This window comes from Miscanthus floridulus, chromosome 6 (genome assembly GCF_019320115.1).
Source record: "Miscanthus floridulus cultivar M001 chromosome 6, ASM1932011v1, whole genome shotgun sequence".
Classification (NCBI taxonomy): domain Eukaryota; kingdom Viridiplantae; phylum Streptophyta; class Magnoliopsida; order Poales; family Poaceae; genus Miscanthus; species Miscanthus floridulus.
The window spans coordinates 23,943,979-23,965,660 of NC_089585.1; the positions used below are offsets into that span (position 1 = coordinate 23,943,979).

The 21,682-nt window shown below is 43.4% G+C and overlaps 1 protein-coding gene across 4 annotated transcripts; it reads left to right on the top strand.

The window, feature by feature from the left end:
• Window positions 1-790: 790 nt before the first annotated feature.
• Window positions 791-21,021, top strand: LOC136461868 (ABC transporter G family member 7-like). Of its 4 annotated transcripts, none has more exons than XR_010760474.1 (14): window positions 791-1,185; window positions 1,463-1,653; window positions 1,733-1,883; window positions 1,969-2,101; window positions 2,640-2,841; window positions 3,379-3,655; window positions 4,135-4,266; window positions 4,475-4,695; window positions 4,804-5,016; window positions 5,118-5,202; window positions 5,561-5,772; window positions 20,043-20,168; window positions 20,250-20,353; window positions 20,629-21,021. XR_010760474.1 is itself a non-coding variant. In XM_066461214.1 (12 exons), the coding sequence occupies exons 1-11, from the start codon at window positions 964-966 to the stop codon at window positions 5,735-5,737; spliced, it is 2,004 nt and encodes a 667-aa protein (XP_066317311.1). In that variant the 5' UTR covers window positions 791-963; the 3' UTR covers window positions 5,738-5,772; window positions 6,596-7,245. The 4 variants fall into 4 exon arrangements, 2 of the variants coding, with proteins under 2 accessions (XP_066317311.1, XP_066317310.1); XR_010760475.1 differs by having other exon boundaries at window positions 20,047-20,168; XM_066461214.1 differs by lacking the exons at window positions 20,043-20,168; window positions 20,250-20,353; window positions 20,629-21,021 and adding an exon at window positions 6,596-7,245.
• Window positions 21,022-21,682: the final 661 nt, after the last annotated feature.

The window sequence follows — 21,682 nt, forward strand, 5'->3', positions numbered from 1 at the left end:
GACAAGAAGGATGGGGTAAATATAAACGGAGTCACCATTCAAGCGGAAGCCACACCTCACTATAAATAATGCATTGACAAAGATGACATGATGTATTCTTCGGTGCTCTTTCTCGTAATTGAAGTACGCTTTCACAGTTCCTCTCATTGTCATATAACAAAAGCAGTAGACGCTGGATGCTCTACTTGTGCCGTTCGTCGCTGAAATTTGGTTTATGCTGATTTATTATAAAAGTAAAATATTGTTCGTTTGCTGAAAAATGCTGTTGAAATAGTGCTGCAGAACATGACCAATATGGATAGGGATGCAAGATTTTTCTTATCTATCTAGATCGTTTGTGTTGGTTCTTGGTTGGCTCAAGGCTCGTCTAACTAAAAATAAATTTTGCTTCAAATTAGGCAAAAGTATGAAAAGCACAATAAGCTAAATTGGCTGGCACGGAACTCTCCACTGGGTATCAGTATCGTTATCCTCTCCCAATCACCAATTCTACTTTAGGAATAAAGCATGCTCACCATTTCTTGCAACGTATTCGCTCATTCCGAAATAGAGGGGGAAAACAGTTTGCTACGACTACGAATTGAGCGGCGTGACTAGCTCAAGTCACGGGTCCATATCAAAGGCCCACCTGGCCACCAACGTGAACCCAAATCCCTGGCCCACTGCCTCACAAACAGCTCAACGAAACTAATCGTACAGCCCTGGCCCACACCAGAAAAGGCCCAGTTCAGCAACACACCCAGCAATCCGTATCCTTCCCCCACCTCGTCGCTCATGCCGCAACAAACTCACCACCACCACACGAACTCCTCTCCTCAGTCCTCACACCCCGCAGAAGCGCAGAGGCTCCTAAACCCTGCCGCTTGCCACTCTCCTCCGTGTCGCACTCGGCCGCCTTCCCGGACGTTCCGAACCTTCTAGATTGAAGGGGGGTGGGGGTAGCCATCGGCGTCCGCGTGTGTGATGGAGGTCAGGGGGCTGGGGCAGCTCCTGGCGGCGCTGGCCGCGGCGTTCTTCGTCCGCGCCATCGCGGGACCCGGCCCCGCGCTCCTTCCGCCGGCGGAAGACACGGAGGACGACGAGACCGATGCGGAGGCCGGCGAGGGAGGCGGCGGTGGCGTGCCGCCCGTGACCATCCGGTGGGCCAGCATCACCTGCGCGCTGAAGAACAAGCGCGGGGAAGTGGTGAGTCGCTGCACCGCCGCCACGGCACCACCTCACTCCATCTCGCCGCAGCCGCGCGCACGAAACGAAACCCTCAAATTGCCCATTTGCCCCTCTGTCCGTCTGTCGTCCTCTCGTTCAGTTTGCCAGGTGTACTCGTTTGCGTTGACTCGTTGACCCCTGTATTCTACAACAAGTTGCATAATTTGTACCATTGCAATTGTACAAATATCAGGTGGTAACTGGAGTGAACTGATAGATGTTTATGGCATGCTGTCTACTAATTGTCAATTGCCAGGCAAGGTTTCTGCTGTCAAATGTGTCAGGGGAGGCCAAACCGGGGAGGCTGTTAGCACTCATGGGACCATCGGGGTCTGGTAAAACAACTCTGCTCAATGTGCTAGCAGGGCAGCTCACGGCATCGTCTTCCTTGCACCTTTCCGGGTTTCTGTATGTCAACGGTCGGCCTATCTCGAAGGGTGGATATAAGTAAGTTGTATCCATGCAGCTGGGGTCTTACTTCTGCTCTTGTTTCTGGAAATGAGCTGATGACTATCTCCTTGTGCAGGATTGCTTTTGTCAGGCAGGAAGACCTGTTCTTCTCGCAGCTTACAGTGCGGGAGACGCTCTCACTTGCTGCTGAGCTCCAGCTTCCTGACCTGTGGGCTCCTGAGAGAAAGGAGAGCTATGTCAATGATCTCTTGTTTCGTCTGGGGTTGGTGAGTGCTAGCATTTTGGTTAGTGTTTCTAGAAATTGAAGTGAACGGTTCCGAGGACAGTCTTAATGGTTGGATTGTTGACTAGGTCAACTGTGCTGATTCTATTGTTGGTGATGCCAAAGTTCGTGGAATAAGTGGGGGTGAGAAGAAGCGCCTCTCACTTGCATGTGAACTGATTGCTAGCCCTTCAGTCATCTTTGCGGACGAACCAACAACAGGTATTTAAAACTGATTTAGCCTTAGCCTACCCTATTTGAACAAGGGTTTTCTTTATTGCTTCTAATGTGGTCCTCATTTAGACTTGAAACATTTGTATGTAGCTAATATGTTTTATTTCTCTGATCACATCTTCCAAATACAACAGTTCATGTCAGATATGACACCGTGATCAAATGAAAATAAACTGTCTGTATTATCAAAATCATTTATGTTGAAGGCACTGTAAATTTGTAATCGTGAAGCATAAGGATCTTAACTTACTTTTTTAACTGAAACATAACTACTTTGGCTAGTGTTTTGCATCATCATTTTGACATCATTCAGGGTTCATTTTGTTGTTTCACCATGATGAGACAATGGCAACTCAGCTCTGTTGCTGAATGCTCTATGGTCTTTCGGTTTGTATGTCCATTGGAGCTAGCATAAAACAAGATCCATCATAAACATTAGTCATCAACATCTGTTTGGTCATCTGACAATATGAAAATGTCAAATGTTAAGTTATATTTTTTTCTATGTTTGTGATTTGTCTTTTAGGCCTTGATGCCTTCCAAGCTGAGAAGGTCATGGAGACTCTTCGTCAGCTTGCTGAGGATGGGCACACTGTTATCTGTTCAATACACCAGCCAAGAGGTTCAGTCTATGGCAAATTTGATGACATCGTACTACTGTCCGATGGAGAAATTGTATACATGGGGCCTGCAAAAGAAGAACCTCTAACATACTTCGCATCATTAGGGTGGTTATGCTACACCCTTCCTTTCCTTCCGGTCTTTTCTTAAGTATGTTATTATCATGATTTCTACTTGATTTCAATGTTTTGCCCTATATATTTTTGTGTGTGCTCACTTTTTGGCTTGCCTGGTCTAGCATAGCCTAGTAAATAATTCATTTCCAATCCTGAACAGTGAACATGCACCCCTTCTCAAACCTATTTTGTTTTTAGTATAACAAAACAATCTGGCATCGCGGTGTGCACTTTCATTGTTTGCATTTCCAATAAAACTAATTACTTCGTGTCACTGACTACATTCATCCTTGTTGTCATTGTACACATCAAAATTCCAATATTAGCTATGCTAGAACTTTTGGAGGTTAATTATTGCATGTTTGTAACATGCACATGCAGCATGCCTCTGGTCTCTGTCTATTTGAGTTCTGATCAATAAGCAATTGTGCCTTTTCTTTTGTTACGTAAATGGCCAATATATCATGATGTTTATTTTAATTTTGTTAGCATTGCCCATTGATAACTTGAGTTTTGATAATTTATCAGGTATCAGTGTCCAGATCATATGAACCCTGCTGAGTTCTTGGCTGATCTCATTTCTATTGATTATGGCTCAACTGAAAGTGTACAGTCATCACAGAAAAGGATTGAGAACCTCATTGAGGTGTTTTCTAACAAAGCTCTGGTCACTGAAGGTAACAATTTAATTACAACTCCAGACGATCCTGAATTGTCTGCCAAACTTGTTCGGAAGGCTACAATGAAGCAAAGGCATGGTTGGTGGAGGCAATTTCGTTTGCTATTTAAGCGAGCATGGATGCAGGTTCATCTCAATATGCCTATCCTTTAATCATGTTTCCAGCTTAACCTTTCTCTCTCTCTCTCTGTGTGTGTGTGTGTGTGTGTGTGAATAAATTTTTAGGTACTTACAAAGGCTAGCTGCTCTGAATATAGCTTTGTTGACATTTGATTTTAGCCTAAGCAATTGTAGACCTCGATGTCATATTTGTACCTAAAATGTCTGTAGTGTCCACCTATTACCTAATTCTGATCTTTATGAAATATACAGTTTATTGTTCATTTTAATTGATATTGGAGAAGCATTACTGTTCAAACTTGAAATGTGCTACTTGCATAGCTATAAGATATTTTTGTCTCGAACACGCAGGAAACTGTGTGTCATTGAAAAAGAAGAAATAGCTATAACATATTTGAGGACAGTTGAGTACACATGTTAAGATGTAGGTTGACTATCTCTTGTCATCCATGCTTCTTATAATGTGTAGGATCTTTTGTGTTCAGGCTTTTCGTGATGGACCAACAAACAAAGTGAGAGCTCGAATGTCTGTTGCTTCAGCAGTTATATTTGGATCTGTGTTCTGGCGAATGGGAAAATCTCAAACATCCATACAAGACAGGATGGGACTACTTCAGGTAGAATATTGTGAACCTTTGAGGGCTTCTGAAGTTAAATACCTAGTTTGCACATATTTTGCATTCAGGATATATGTAACATATTCACTGTCTTCGAACATTTGGCACTTCATATGATTGTTCTGATTGTATTTTGATGAAGTTGTTCTAGAAATATTGTCTGAACATATTTTGTGTTTGCCTTTTTCTTTTTAATACATGAGTTAAGGTGGCTGCCATAAACACAGCAATGGCTGCACTGACAAAGACTGTGGGAGTTTTCCCAAAAGAACGAACTATAGTTGACAGAGAACGAGCAAAAGGTTCCTATGCACTGGGACCATATCTTTCATCTAAGTTGTTGGCCGAGATTCCCATTGGAGCAGCATTTCCATTGATATTTGGATCAATTCTCTATCCAATGGCTAAACTTCACCCAACATTTTCTAGGTCAGTGTAATTTTAGATCTTTTTTGACAATGCTCAGAGGCATCATTTTATGTATATCTATCGCAGTTTTGCTTATGATTGTCTAAAGAACGTTTCTCACTCTACCAGATTTACCAAATTCTGTGGTATTGTGACTGTTGAGTCATTTGCTGCATCAGCGATGGGTCTCACTGTTGGAGCAATGGCTCCTACAACTGAAGCTGCAATGGCTCTTGGGCCATCCCTTATGACAGTGTTTATTGTATTTGGAGGATACTATGTTAACCCTGACAATACTCCAGTCATATTTCGTTGGATCCCAAGAATATCTCTCATTAGATGGTATTCTTCATTTTTTTTTCTTGTGATATTAGTTGAGTCTAGTGTAGTAAGCATTTCATCATCTAACAACTAGATGCTATTCTTTTGTCATTAATTTTCAGGGCCTTTCAAGGGCTTTGCATTAACGAGTTCAAGGGTCTGCAATTTGAGCAACAACATTCATATGACATTCAAACGGGTGAACAGGTAGTGTTTTGGTGACATTCAGCAGAAGAAAAAAAAAACTGACCAAAAAAGAACTTGGTCAAATGCAAGGGGAAATTACTTGGCTTGAAATCTTGTAATGTATTCTAATGAAAATGGCTCATGGCAGTTTGTCCATGGATAGAATTACTGTGGGCACCATGATGACCACAAAATAATATTTATTTGCTTAATTGCTTTTATGGGGAAAAAATACTACTGTTAGTTGATTGTGATTTTTTTTTTATTGGTCAACCTACTGTCTTCTATTTGTTAACTCCAAGCCAAGCTGCCATAAACATTTTTATAATTCTATTTAAAGAAAATATTCCAGTTTTGATGTGCTAGTTTTATGTGGCAGGCCTTGGAAAGGTTTTCATTGGGAGGAATTCGAATTGCAGACACTCTAGTCGCACAGGGTAGGATTCTGATGTTCTGGTACTGGTCAACCTACCTTCTTCTGAAGAAAAACAGACCAAAGTATCAGCCGCTCCTGCCCCCATTGGAAGAAGATCAAAATAAGCAGCAGGTGGAATAAGCGTTTCATTGCAGACTTCCAAAGAATAAAATAAGGTAGGGCATCTTCGCATCAATCATTTCTTTGGAGTGGTCCCAAATCAATAAAAAGGCTTTATGTGGGGAACATACTGCAATTACCAACGCAATCAAAGTACTATATTGAATCTTCTTTACTTCTATACCTTTCTGTTCGTTATAGTTTCCATCACTTAAGTTTTTCTCGTGTTGAATGGGAAAATTATCGCCAATAAAACTTGCCATGGACCCTGGTTAGGGTTACTCTCACATGGAATATGAACTCCCAGTCCCATGATGACAGTTCTGCCACGATATAGTTATTTCAGTATCTGGTTATTCTCTATAGTTTGCTGCTGTTGTTGTCGAGAAATGACTTGAGGATTCGTGTGACCAACAATTTGGGTAACTCTGCAGTCTATATGATCCATTGAGATTAACACTTGTTAGCTATAATGTTAAATCACGTCTCACTTCGTTGCCGTAGTTTGAGCTGATGCTCATCGCACATCGTTGGTTGCTTGGCTGGCTGGAATCTGGATCACAATGACAACTGAAAACCCAGCTTAAGTTCTGTTGTTTGTTTAGGTGGGTATTTCCATTCAATTATATGAGCTAAATTGTAGAAGATTTATAGCAAACCCCTAATCTTAGCACGCCTTAGATTCTTCTGACACCTCACATCACTAAGATGCCCTGCTGAACTTTTTTTAAAACATGTGGGAATACAATACAATACAAACCAAATCTTAGTGAGCCAGCAAAGTAGGTATTGCAGGTGAAAGTGTGAAACATGTGTTAGTGTAGTGTTGACCCCCAACACATTTTCGGCATGACTTTAATTTATGTTTCCTTGTTGAAGCTACACCACTTCGCTCGGTCCCACGGAGACGAGCGCGGCCCACCCTGGCCCGATGTGCGGCCAGCTACCAGTGAAGTTGGCCAGCGGAGCAGCGGCCACGGCCAGGAGCGGCCAGGCAGCTGCGGCGCCATGCTCGCGTGGTGACCGCGACCACGGAAGCCCAACGGCCGAAACGGCAACACGCATGAATTTTAAAGCTCCACAAAAGCAACTAATTACCCCACCTAAGGCTCAACCGCTCACCCCATCCATAGTTCACGCTACCCAGTTTCTAGCGAAACCATGGTTATGATCAATGAGCCGCTGAGGAGGAAGATCAACGAGTGCAGTTCGTCGCGGAAACGTCGGTTCACAATCAGAGCACCAACCACATAGTTCACAACGCGTTCTTACAAAGTTCGAGCAATTTTAAAGAGAGCAACGTAACACCCAACACCACGATGACCTATACCATTCTCAAATGCTCACTTAGATGCAATCAACAATACCAAAAATGCGGTAGTGTCTAAACCTTTCTGTTGGAAATCAAATGTCAAGATTGCATTGTCTACCACCTTTCCATACTTAGAAAATCATATATTTCACTTTTGAACTAACATCCACTAGCGCGTTTGCCTTAATTTTTAAAAGGTCTGAACCTTGTCGATTTCAACTAACAAGCATATCATGACATAGCCCATACTGCATATTAACCCATAGGAGCGAAATACTTAAGCACACTTTAACTATTTTGCTCAATATAATTCGTCAAAATAGTATTCTAACTATAATTTCAACTTCCTGCCGATTCATGAAAAGTTCTAGTTTAATTTCGGATTCAATTTATGAGCTATCAAATATACTATTAAACAATTTCTACTCACCAAAATAAAAGTTGCATTTTGCTCTACTAAACTTGCACTCCAATTTTTATTCAAGTAATAAATACGAGTTATACTTTAAAAATTTTATAAAAATTGTTTTTCATGCTTAATCGAATAGAACAAGCCATTCGCTATTTATTTGCTAGAATCGTTATCGGACGTTTTTTAAATACTTCACGCACCGAGTGAGTTACCTTGGATGTTTATTTGAGTCCACAAAAGTGAGTCACATATGATTCACTTATTACTTCATGTGCGTATTAGGTTTTCAAAACCCAAAAATTTGGTTGACTGATTTCTCTTAGGCCTTAACCTTGGTGCTAAGCGAGCTCGTAACACCAGAAGTGTTACAACCAACCCCTCTAAAAAGAATCTCGTCCTGAGATTCGGAGCAAGAATCAGAAGAGGGGAAACGCAATTACATTTCGTAGATCCGAATTTACATGGAAGATTACATGCCGTCGAACACTAAACCACACGGGGAATTTAGGGATACATGGTTAAGAGCAACCTAGTACAACCGAGGCTTAATCCAGAGTCGAGATAGACGAGGACAATGGAGAAACAACAAGAAAATGATTATCCAAAACATGGCGTATGTCCAACAGATCTAGAAACAGGAGACTGAGAACTCAAACATCGTGAACCCCGAGACCAAACTAACCAAAGGGGACTTGAACTTCTTTGACCGAAATCTAGATCCCTTCTTTTTCTCGGATTTTGCAATCACCTCTGACTGACAACCCTAGTTCCGTGAACGACGACTGAATCTCGTAGCTCTGCTTCGGATTCGAGGGGAATGGGAATGCAAGAGGAGAGCAGGGGCATCTTATAATGGCGAACAGAGGTGGGGTGTAGTGCATCGGCAGTGGAGACGATGTGGGTGGGATACACCTTTGGTTCACGCTGTGGGGATAAAGTCGGTCATGGTGCGCTCCCTACGCAAGCTTGAGTGGAGGGGGAAAAGGATAGGGGAGGGGATCTGCTCGGCGGGGAAGGCGTGCGGGCTGACGGTGCCCAAAAGAAGAAAATGAGGGAGCGGGGTGCCCGATATGGGGATGAGGGCATGGGATCGAGAGCCGACAGGAGGGGAAACACACAGTACACGAGGATGGCGAGTGCGGCACGATGTCATGGCCACACGAGAACATGCTACTAATGGGCCCGACACAGACGGCTTTCGCAGGGCACGCGGCAATAGTGACCGGCGTGCGCAGCGTGGTCTAGCTGGACACAGAGCTTGGGACTTGACATCCACTCAGGCTTTTCTAAGCACTCTCTACTACCCAAGGCTAACTTTTTCCCTAGTGTTCTTCTTTCCTTCCCTTCCTTGTCCACAATATGCGCCAACCTTTGTATGAACTGAGATCGCAACATACATGCTTCCTCTAAAACCACATCCTCTTGTTTACTTTGAGAGAACACTATTTCATCAATCTATTATGGATTTCCCATTTGGAACACCTGAATATTTCCAGGAAGAATATTTGTATCAAAAATGGTATGGCAGTGTAACTTGGTAAATATACTTGGTCAACAACCTCGATACCAGCGCGTGCCGAGTAGCGTCACCATGTGGTAGCTGTTCCACAGGGGCCTCAGTTTCGTCACGGCACCATAAGCTATTAACCAGGCAACTACTATCAACTTACACACAATAAAGGCGGTAGGATCATAGACCATAGAATCTAAGGAGTATTGCAAGGGAAGATTCAAACAACAAGGGTTACTTTCGCAACAAGGGACAAAGAATTCATATCCAACAACGGATTTGATTTAAAAAGATTCAAGTGTTCTACTAGGACATCCATAATTAGCCGATACAGTGTCCTATATTATCCAATCACGGCTGGTCTGCTGGCATCTGAATGGTAACTTCTCTTGTAACCCACTTAACATCATCTTTGAAAACCGTAAGCATGTCTAACAAGACTTAAGGGTAGATGGACGCAATAAACACAACGAAATAAATAAAATACACATTCCAACGGCCTCATACTGGTACAACATACATGCACTCACACTCCCATTCTCAACACATCATTCACCTTCCCTGTGATTGGACGATCTCAACAACTACGGACGAAATACAACGGAAAGATTACAATACTGGAGGACAGTGACGAAAGACACCACTAACTATGGGCACATCTTCCAAAGGCAACTAATCTATTTTATTGGACCACACATCTTCATTCCTAGGCTCGACGAATTCTTTTACCGCCCTGGCTAAGGATCTACCTCCTCTCTTGGCAATGGCTGGGTGAGGAGAAGCAGGGGTTCTATTTCTGACACTTCTGAGGGTGGGGGTGCTAGCGGTACTATAACACTGGTCCTCCTTTTCTAGCAGGGTGGACAGGGATTCCCTCCACGATCAAGGGATCCTGCCGTTCAGCAGCCAACGTCCTCCGCTTGGCCCTGGTGACAAGGTAGGCCTCTCCTAACTAATAGGCATGTCGATCTTCAACATCCTTTAGAGCTTCCAACATGGTAGTCTCCCAACTCTCTGTGGCTGCCGCACTAGCATGCACTTCGGCAAGCTGCACTTGGAGCATCTGGAGAAGATCTCAGCTTCCTTGGCTCACCGGAGGCACTTCCTTAGCTCTGAGGCTTGCCGGTCATACTGCTCATCCAGAGCAAGTAGGTACGTGGTCAAGTGCACCACGGTTGGACTGTCTTCTTGCACATCCTGTCGTTACAAAGCCTCCATACGAGCCCTCCATGCCCATCGATTCTTTTCCAAAGGTGGAAAGAACCTCATGGGGGTACGTGCAATGGGCTCTTTATAGATCTAGGCAAAGGTACTGCAAGGCTTTGCAGGATACAACTTGGTAGGTGTCGACGAAGCGAAACCCGGTTGCGGTCACATTCTAGGCTTCAGTGATGCCGGGAAACTTCTCACTCTTTCTAATGTAGACAGCAACTTCACACTGCTCAGTGCCATGCTTTTCGTACTCATGGCCCTCATACTCGGGACGATCCTTGACTCTGAGCTTTTGTAGGGTGGCATACAGGATTCTGGGAAAACCCTCAATGTTCAGGCAGTAACTACTAACCCAGACTCCTGCCATCCCTGGTGGGTGGTTGCAAGAAAGGTTTGAGCAAAAATCTTGCTCAAAAGGAAAAGTTAGGCGAGCTAAAGTGCACCGAGTGGTGGTACCAATGGCTAGGCCAGGCCCTGCTTATAATGACAGAGTGGTCAGTGGTCCTGGCGCAGTCCACCCAGGTTCCGGCACGGGCCATTTCAAACGAATCGAACGAATTTTTGCGCGTTCGAGGTGAGCGAGGTCCGAGGCCATTAATGACTAATACGGCAGCAAGGCAAGGGTTCGACAAGAACATAGAAAAGAGTACAGGGAGACGTGGGTCACGGCAGGCGTGAACCATAGGCGAACGCGAAGCACAAAGTCACAGTGCAGTAATAACTCTAAAACAATGATGTGTCAGTCATGCTCCTTACGACATACGTGACATCTATGAAGGGCGCATCTACCAGCAATATGGTCACGATGACTTAAACCAGTACCAGTGTGACCGACTTAAAGATCGTATTCTACGCGAGAGTCATTCCATCGAAGAAAGCCTAGTGAAACCTATTCCGAATACTTAATCATAACAATAGGGCTACTTATATATTTCGTAGTTAAACACCCTAACTTTTTGCAAAAATAGGTTGTCAAATTTTTGTTTAGAAAAGGATTTTGAAGCTTTATTTTCTTATTTATGCTCTGATACCACCTGTGGCAGAACCACCTAATCTAATGCCTCCTAGGAGTACCTTGTCCTCCATTAGACACTAAGTACTCAAGTGAGGACACTAAATTACGCGGTTCCGTCGAGCATACCCTAAGGGAGAACCCGAAAAATCCACATTTTCCATCAGGATCACAAATAAGAGAATAATAAAGCTTACAACATTCTTACGTTATTTCTTACATCACTTTCCATGCAACATCAGAGTACAATATTCATTGTTTATAACAGCGGAAAATAACCATGTTATTAGAGTTTCAGCGAAAACTAAATCATTTAATGACAAGTTAAACATTAACATGATGATTCGTTATATACATCAGTAACATGTTATAAGTTTTTCCATTGTAAAACATTTTGGGTGGAAGTTTCAAATAAACTCGATGTATGCAACGTAAAGGAAATCTTCGCTGAGCCCACCAGGAGGTTTCCACACACAAGTGCCAGATCCACTTGTTCCTGTCACCTGCAACAGGGTAGAACAAACCCTGAGTACTCGATTGTACTCCGTAAGACTTACCCGTTAGGAGGAAAGAAAAGACTCCAAGGATATGCAAGGCTATCTGGCTTGTGGGTTATTGCATCTGTAGGAAACATTACTAAATGTGCATCCTTATATTCAATTTTATTAGCAGTCATCATTAGTTTATTAACTAACCATTCTATGTAAGCACATGTGTTACTTTCAAGCAGGTGGTAAGCAGTCAGAACCATTTTACCATATTTCATATTCCAGTTCTTACTATGTTGACAGATCGTAGTCAAGTCGTACCGTATCACTAGCGATTTGTGAACCAATGTATCCCAGCTGAGGTACCTCGAAACACACGCCCCGCTTGTACCCTAGGCACAAGCAGAACTAACCCACCACTCTCCTACCAAGGGTCTAGGTCCCCAGTCCAAACTTGGACTCTAAGCCCCTACACGTGAGTCTCAGGCTCAGTGTGGTGCTTAGACCTCCATCATCCCCGCCTCCAATCAGTCGGTCCAGAAAGAGCCGGAACCCACGATAAGAGAGCAACGAGCCTTCCCTACTCCCATGAACAAGTATGTGCTTAGGATAATAAGTTTGTGACTTGACTAGATCCAATGCAACGGCCGGTCCTTAACGGACACAGGCGGAACAAATGCAATTTGAGCCTTGCTCGAATGCCTAACCAAGTCTAGATCCAAAATACCATTCCGCCCGGTCTTCCGATTATCATTTATATATATTCCTTGTGATAGTAATATAATAACAACAATAATATCTTTCCTATCTCTCGCGAAGTGACAGACAATCATTCGACTTTTATCGGAGTCCTATAGCATAGCAATCTACACGATCATGTCATACTAGTAAGACTCATAGGATAAGGATATATATATATATGCAAGTGGGTTTCATTCAACTTCTTAAACTTAATGCACAAGCATAAAATAATGTGTAGAATAATAGGGGTTATGCACCGGGGCTTATCTAGATAAGATATAACCAAAAGTTAGCATTCCATCGTGGTGACACGATCATCAGGACACCATCGTTTCCGCTACTCCGGTCATCTTCACGATCCATCGTTGTTCCTATTATGATATTCGTGGATGCAAAGCAGAGACACAATTAATCAATGGTAACAGGAACTCTATAATATGATTACTCCCCGTGAGCTAACGAGCTAGCTTAATGACTAACGTACTAGTCTCGTATCCACGTCGCCAAGTAAGGCTTGTTCCGAAAAATGTTTTCGTTCTACAAACCCCCAATTATTTTTGACATTTAACTGATTAAATATATATTTTCGTACTAGGGCTCATTTAGTTACCTTAACAAACTAATTTCTATGGAGCTACAAAAATTACAGTGAGTACCTAATATTGTTAGGAATCTACTGTAAAAATTTCAGGGCCAGTACTACTACCAGTTCATCAGAATAATTCCTACAAGTTCATGTTTACCCATTTTAAGTGCTTCAAATTAATTAGTCTACTCTTGAAAATTCTATGAAACTATGTGAATAAACTACAATAGAAGATAGATCATGATTTTAGGAACCTAACAAAACAAGTTTCACAATTTTTGGTTAGCTACACAAATTGGTACTGAATTTACAAGTTTGGCTTAGAAACTAAATTAGCAAATACTTGGAAAAAGGAAAAGGGCCGACCTTAACCCATCTGGCCTATCAGCCCAGCGCGGGGCGCGGGCGCGTGCACGCCGTGGCGGCCCAAGGCGGGGGAAGCCCGCGCGCACGACACTTTGCAAAAGAGGACTCGGTTTTTAGGATAATCAAGCAGGGCAACAGAGCACTATTACTGCAGACTCACGTTTTGTATTAAAGTCCTTGGAATGTGTTGCCTGTAGTAATAACTCTAAAACAATGATGTGTCAGTCATGCTCCTTACGACATACGTGACATCTATGAAGGGCGCATCTACCAGCAATATGGTCACGATGACTTAAACCAGTACCAGTGTGACCGACTTAAAGATCGTATTCTACGCGAGAGTCATTCCATCGAAGAAAGCCTAGTGAAACCTATTCCGAATATTTAATCATAACAATAGGGCTACTTATATATTTCGTAGTTAAACACCCTAACTTTTTGCAAAAATAGGTTGTCAAATTTTTGTTTAGAAAAGGATTTTGAAGCTTTATTTTCTTATTTATGCTCTGATACCACCTGTGGCAGAACCACCTAATCTAATGCCTCCTAGGAGTACCTGTCCTCCATTAGACACTAAGTACTCAAGTGAGGACACTAAATTACGCGGTTCCGTCGAGCATACCCTAAGGGAGAACCCGAAAATCCACATTTTCCATCAGGATCACAAATAAGAGAATAATAAAGCTTACAACATTCTTACGTTATTTCTTACATCACTTTCCATGCAACATCAGAGTACAATATTCATTGTTTATAACAGCGGAAAATAACCATGTTATTAGAGTTTCAGCGAAAACTAAATCATTTAATGACAAGTTAAACATTAACATGATGATTCGTTATATACATCATAACATGTTATAAGTTTTTCCATTGTAAAACATTTTGGGTGGAAGTTTCAAATAAACTCGATGTATGCAACGTAAAGGAAATCTTCGCTGAGCCCACCAGGAGGTTTCCACACACAAGTGCCAGATCCACTTGTTCCTGTCACCTGCAACAGGGTAGAACAAACCCTGAGTACTCGATTGTACTCCGTAAGACTTACCCGTTAGGAGGAAAGAAAAGACTCCAAGGATATGCAAGGCTATCTGGCTTGTGGGTTATTGCATCTGTAAGAAACATTACTAAATGTGCGTCCTTATATTCAATTTTATTAGCAGTCATCATTAGTTTATTAACTAACCATTCTATGTAAGCACATGTGTTACTTTCAAGCAGGTGGTAAGCAGTCAGAACCATTTTACCATATTTCATATTCCAGTTCTTACTATGTTGACAGATCGTAGTCAAGTCGTACCGTATCACTAGCGATTTGTGAACCAATGTATCCCAGCTGAGTACCTCGAAACACACGCCCCGCTTGTACCCTAGGCACAAGCAGGACTAACCCACCACTCTCCTACCAAGGGTCTAGGTCCCCGTCCAAACTTGGACTCTAAGCCCCTACACGTGAGTCTTAGGCTCAGTGTGGTGCTTAGACCTCCATCATCCCCGCCTACAATCAGTCGGTCCAGAAAGAGCCGGAACCCACGACAAGAGAGCAACGAGCCTTCCCTACTCCCATGAACAAGTATGTGCTTAGGATAATAAGTTTGTGACTTGACTAGATCCAATGCAACGGCCGGTCCTTAATGGACACAGGCGGAACAAATGCAATTTGAGCCTTGCTCGAATGCCTAACCAAGTCCAGATCCAAAATACCATTCCGCCCGGTCTCCGATTATCATTTATATATATTCCTTGTGATAGTAATATAATAACAACAATAATATCTTTCTTATCTCTCGCGAGTGACAGACAATCATTCGACTTCTATCGGAGTCCTATAGCATAGCAATCTACACGATCATGTCATACTAGTAAGACTCATAGGATAAGGATATATATATGCAAGTGGGTTTCATTCAACTTCTTAAACTTAATGCACAAGCATAAAATAATGTGTAGAATAATAGGGGTTATGCACCAGGGCTTATCTAGATAAGATATAACCAAAAGTTAGCATTCCATCGTGGTGACACGATCATCAGGCACCATCGTTTCCGCTACTCCGGTCATCTTCACGATCCATCGTTGTTCCTATTATGATATTCGTGGATGCAAAGCAGAGACACAATTAATCAATGGTAACAGGAACTCTATAATATGATTACTCCCCGTGAGCTAACGAGCTAGCTTAATGACTAACGTACTAGTCTCGTATCCACGTCGTCAAGTAAGGCTTGTTCCGAAAAATGTTTTCGTTCTACAAATCCCCAATTATTTTTGACATTTAACTGATTAAATATATATTTTCGTACTAGGGCTCATTTAGTTACCTTAACAAACTAATTTCTATGGAGCTACAAAAATTACAGTGAACACCTAATATTGTTAGGAATCTACTGTAAAAATTTCAGGGCCAGTACTACTACCAGTTCATCAGAATAATTCCTATAAGTTCATGTTTACCCATTTTAAGTGCTTCAAATTAATTAGTCTACTCTTGAAAATTCTATGAAACTATGTGAATAAACTACAATAGAAGATAGATCATGATTTTAGGAACCTAACAAAATAAGTTTCACAATTTTTGGTTAGCTACACAAATTGGTACTGAATTTACAAGTTTGGCTTAGAAACTAAATTAGCAAATACTTGGAAAAAGGAAAAGGGCCGACCTTAACCCATCTGGCCTATCAGCCCAGCGCGGGGCGCGGGCGCGTGCACGCCGTGGCGGCCCAAGGCGGGGGAAGCCCGCGCGCACGACACTTTGCAAAAGAGGACTCGGTTTTTAGGATAATCAGGCAGGGCAACAGAGCACTATTACTACAGACTCACGTTTTGTATTAAAGTCCTTGGAATGTGTTGCCTTTGAAAGCATCTAAGCCCCTAGTTGGATTTCGGTGATTAATGTCAATACAATATTACTATGACTAACGTGTGTTTTGCAGAGGCAATTAAGTTAGGTCATGGTAATGGAGATCGATTGGGCAATCGAGGTTGTCATGCCCCTACGATGGAAATCGTTTCGGTTTTCAAAGGATGGACGACAAGGTTAAAGATGACTAGTTCTAAGTGTCAATTGGAGTTGGAGAGACACTTAGAGTAGTTTAGGACTTTGTTTTTTCCTTTGGCCGTACTATGAAGGGGGGTATGAACGGATAGCTTGACCTAGTTGAGTCTAGTGAGTTAGGTGTGGTGCACACTTGTTAAAACTAGCTCTAGGTAGCTCCTATGAATGCCTAAGATCCTTTAGAGCAAACTTCATTCATATATGTTCGAAAGTTTGAAGTGAATGGAGTGTCAAACACTGACCGGACGCTGGCTCCGGTGCGACTGGACGCTGGCCGCAGGGTCCGGTCAGTTCATTTGACTGAGGTGATCAAGTCTGGGGTGACCGGATGCTGAAAGGTCGTGTGACCGGACGCTGAGGGCCAGCGTCCGGTCGACTTCAGTAAGGGTCCAGACTTGGGAAAGAGTGACCGGACGCGTTCGGTCAGTGATGACCGGACCCTGAGTATCCAGCGTCCGGTCGTTTACAGTAAGCATCCAAGAGCGTCCGGACGCGTCCGGTCGGTACTGACCGGACTCTGACAGCGTCCGGTCATCACTTGAAAACTGTTCGCGGGTTGAACTGACTGGAGCGTCCGGTCAAAACGATCGGAGCGTCCGATCATCCCGCAGAAGCTCATAACGGTTCGTTTTTCAGGCTGCCTTATAAATAGGAGCTCCACTCGTGAGTGGAGTAACTTTTGCTCATTCCAACAGCTGAGAAACACGTTTGTGAGTGCCAAGAAGAGCAAGGTCCTAGTGAGCTGTTTGTGATTTGAGAATCCAAGAGAGTAGCCTCACTAGCAAATCTAGAGTAGCAAAGTATGCATCCATCTTCTCATTAGGCTTCACGTGGTCAAGTGAGAGTTCGTGCTTGTTACTCTTGGTGATCGCCATCACCTAGACGGCTTGGTGGTGATTGGGAGTTTGGTGTTCACCCGGCGGAGCTTGTGGGTGACCCAACTCAAGTTGTGAGCGGCTTTGGGTGATTCACCGCGACGGAGTGTCGAAGAATCAACCTGTAGCGAGCACTTGATCCTTGCGCGGATCAAGGGGGAGCTACACCCTTGCGCGGGTGCTCTAACGAGGACTAGTGGGGAGTGGCGACTCTCCGATACCTCGGCAAAACATCGCCGCGTTCCTTTCTCTCTCTATTTACTTTGATCACTTACTTTGAGTATTTACTTTGAGAAATTCAATACTTGTTTTACATCCATAGAATTGCTTGCTAGAGTAAGTTTGGAACATAGGTTACGAGGTTGTTGTGCATTAGTTTGATATAAACACTTTTCTAGGCACAAGGGGTTAATTGGGCTATCCATAGGATTTGATTATTGCAAGAGAATTTAGAATTAGCCCAATTCACCCCCTCCCCTCTTGGGCATCTTGATCCTTTCAGCCTTCGCAATGGGGCGGTCCTCGGCTCACCCGCGCGCAGCGGCGCGGCACACCGACGACGATTACGGTTACACCGGACGCGCTAGACCTACTGCGACGGCACTAACGGATCAACCACCATCTATGAATAAACCCGCAGCGATGGGTGGCGGTTGGGCACTCGGCAACGCCCTGTCACGGTTTGCCGCAGTGGGCGGCGATCCACGTCGGCGGCGAGCCTGTTCTAGCGAAACTACGCCTGTTCAGCGGAGTACAAAAGGTGGATGAGTATCAATGGCTCACCATGGTGTCCGCTGCTCTGGAGATTGAAACAGGGAAACGCGGTGGTGGTCTGGCCACGTGCGACCGAGCAGGACGGCAGTGCTCCGTCGTAGACACCAGCGTGTTGCCACGCCATCGACGAACGCTCTGGCAATAATAACACGAGTACCGAATAGGGGAAGTCAAACCGAGTTCGAGATCGCAAGCAATTGAACCCTCGGCCTTACCTACCTCTTACCGGCTACACCGAGGCCATGATAAATACGTGAGGACGTGCGTGCGGCGCGACGTAGAGGGAGCAGTCGTGAGGTACCGGGATGGGACGGCTCGTCCAGGCGGACTCGGGCAGCGGCAGCGAAACAGAGGCCACACGCTAAGCTGTCGCGCGGAGCCAAGGCACAACGCGACGCGAGAGGGGACAGTGACATCGCGACTAGCTCGTAAGCACGACGTGACTATGGAAGCAGGCAACATCTTGGTGTGTAGGTGGTTTGAGCGGTGGAACGAGTGCCACGTCGACTAGATGGCGGCTACCACGGCGTCAGCTCGACCCGCTCACGGCCTCGCCGGCGGTGACCCCAGCCCAGTCCCGCGGAGACGAGCGTGGCCCACCCTGGCCCGATGTGCGGCCAGTTGCTAGTGAAGTTGGCTAGCGGAGCAGCGGCCACGGCCAGGAGCGGATGGGCAGCCGCGGCGCCATGCTCGCCTGGTGACCGCGACCACGGAAGCCCAATGGCCGAAACAGCAACACGCACGAATTTTAAAGCTCCACAGAAACAATTAATTACCCCACCTAAGGCTCAACCGCTCACCCCATCCATAGTTCACACTACACAGTTCCTAGCGAAACCATGGTTATGATCAACGAGCCGCTGAGGAGGAAGATCAACGAGTGCCAAGATCAGTTCATCGCGGAAATGTTGGTTCGCGAACAGACCACCAACCACATAGTTCACAGCGCGTTCTTACGAAGTTCGAGCAATTTTAAAGAGAGCAATGTAACACACAACACCACTATGACCTATACCATTCTCAAATCCTCACTTAGATGCAATCAACAATACCAAAACATGCGGCTAGTGTCTAAACGTTTCTGTTAGAAAACAAATGTCAAGATTGCATTGTCTACCACCTTTCCATACTTAGAAAATCATATATTTTAGTTTTGAACTAACATCCACTAGCGCGTTTGCCTTAATTTTTAAAAGGTCTAAACCTTGTCGATTTCAACTAACAAGCATATCATGACATAGCTCATACCACATATTAACCCATAGGAGCGAAATACTTAAGCACACTTTAACTATTTTGCTCCATATAATTCGTCAAAATAGTATTCTAACTATAATTTCAACTTCCTGCGGATTCATGAAATGTTCTAGTTTAATTTCGGATTCAATTTTTGAGCTATCAAATATACTATTGAACAATTTCTACTCACCAAAACAAAAGTTGCATTTTCCTCTACTAAACTTGCACTCCAATTTTTATTCAAGTAATAAATACGAGTTATACTTTAAAAAAATTTATAAAAAATATTTTTCATGCTTAATCGAATAGAACAAGTCATTCGTTATTTATTTGCTAGAATCGTTATCGGACGTTTTTTAAATACTTCACGCACTGAGTGAGTTACCTTAGATGTTTATTTGAGTCCACAAAAGTGAGTCACATAGGATTCACTTATTACTTCATGTGCGTATTAGGTTTTCAAAACCCAAAAATTTGGTTGACTGATTTCTCTTAGACCTTAACCTTGGTGCTAAGCGAGCTCGTAACACCAGAGGTGTTACAGTTGTCCGCCTCGGTTATTCAAGGCAGGGCAGCCAGGCCAGCATCCGCCTTAGTTAATTCTTAAGGTGGGTGCTTTAAATAAATCACCACGGTTAATGCGGAACGCAACCGCCTCGGTTAATGTTTATTATATAGGTACTAGGGATCATGACTTCTCATATTTGAACATTTCTAATATGCATTGTGTGAATGGTGTAGCCAGGGCATCATGGGCCACTGGATTGCATTTATAATCTATCCTAAGGATGGAAGGGCCTGTATATTTGACTCTTTGCGGGATACAAACAAAGCAGGGTACAAGCAATTTGAAAGCTATTTGAGATAGTAAGTGACAGATCAAAATTATTCATTTACAGTTAACATACGTGTTGAAATTGTCGTTGACACTACTGTTTTTTCGTATAGCGCTTATAAGAAGTACGTGCAAGATCCCAAATCCTATGACTGAAGATCTGAGGAGAAAAAAAATCAAGAATGGCATGAAACTAGAACTCAGGCGCGAGTTCCCGGTAAGTATATCAAAAGTCATTTGTGCTATTATATCGAGCATGCTCTCTACTACTACTACTGCTGATATACTACTCTACTACTCCTACTACTACTAGTCCGACTCACCACCACCACCTACTACTACTAATCCTAACTACTACTACTACTCTACACTACTCTACTCTACTCTACTCCTGTAACTACTACTACTCTTACTACTACTCCTATACTATATTGTCCTACTACTACTGCTCTTTATATATACTCTAATGATTGTGTATTATATATCATGCAGTGCGCCAAACAATCTTATGGCTCAGTATTATGTGGATTCTATGTTTGCGAGTACCTGAGGACGTGCAGCAGATTCAGCAGCAGCTGGCGACAGCTCAAGAAAGCACAAGGATGGTGGCGAAGGGAGAAGGTCGACCAAAACTTCAGACAAACAGTAGCAGACATATGTAAGTTTGTCACAGAGAGCGTGCATAAAGGGAATACGTTCTTCAACAAGGAAGGCGACTTAGTGCGGGATCCGAAGTTCCAGAGGATCAGAGCTAGAGCAACTAGTTACGAATCCCGGATTACATTTTACCGGACCTCTTTTCCAAGAAAGGTTGATATGTGTGACTTCCTTAGTTGCTCATGTATGAAAGTGAAACAATGATGAAGACATCTCTAATGTAATAACTTAAATGTTGGTTCATCCAACGAGAATGGATGTAGTATATATTTGTCATCTATTTATGCTTTATCTCTGTTTTCATTAGCGAAATTCTAATTCTAATTCTAATTCAGATTTGAAAAAGCATTTTTTAAATCTAAAAAAACATTAACCAAGGCGGACAATTAATAACAGTCGCCTCCGTTAAAAGTTTAACGGAGACGGGCGCCTTTAGGCAACCACCTCGGTTAAAACATTAACCGAGGCGGGATCTATAGCGCAACCGCCTCAGTTAATATGTAGGCTTATAATGCCCGCCTCGATTAATCTATTAACCGAGGCGGTTGGCCAACAGCCTCGGTTAACTGTGACCTTTACATCAAGGTGGTTGGCTTGCCTGCATCGGTTAAGCCAAAATGCCCGCCACGGTTAAGATTTTTGTAGTAGTGTAAGTGGTTTGATTGTTATAGCGAGTCTTGCTTTTATCTCGCAGCCGTAGAAGGGAAAGAGACACCACGGGAGGGGAGGAGACGCATGCTACGGAAAACTCCTTAACTCTCCTCATTCCTCATTATTTTTCTTATTAGGGGCAGAAACTCCTGTAACTCATATCCATAATTGGTTTGAGTAGCAAAAACCAACAAAAATTCAAGTAACTCTCCGATCCTCTCCTACCCATAATTGGTTT

Coding starts and splice junctions, on each gene's coding strand:
- LOC136461868 (XM_066461214.1), top strand. CDS start 964: ATGGAGGTCAGGGGGCTGGGGCAGCTCCTGGCGGCGCTGGCCGCGGCG. Junction 2,102..2,639: donor TGCGGACGAACCAACAACAG/GTATTTAAAACT, acceptor TTTGTCTTTTAG/GCCTTGATGCCTTCCAAGCT. Junction 2,842..3,378: donor ACATACTTCGCATCATTAGG/GTGGTTATGCTA, acceptor ATAATTTATCAG/GTATCAGTGTCCAGATCATA.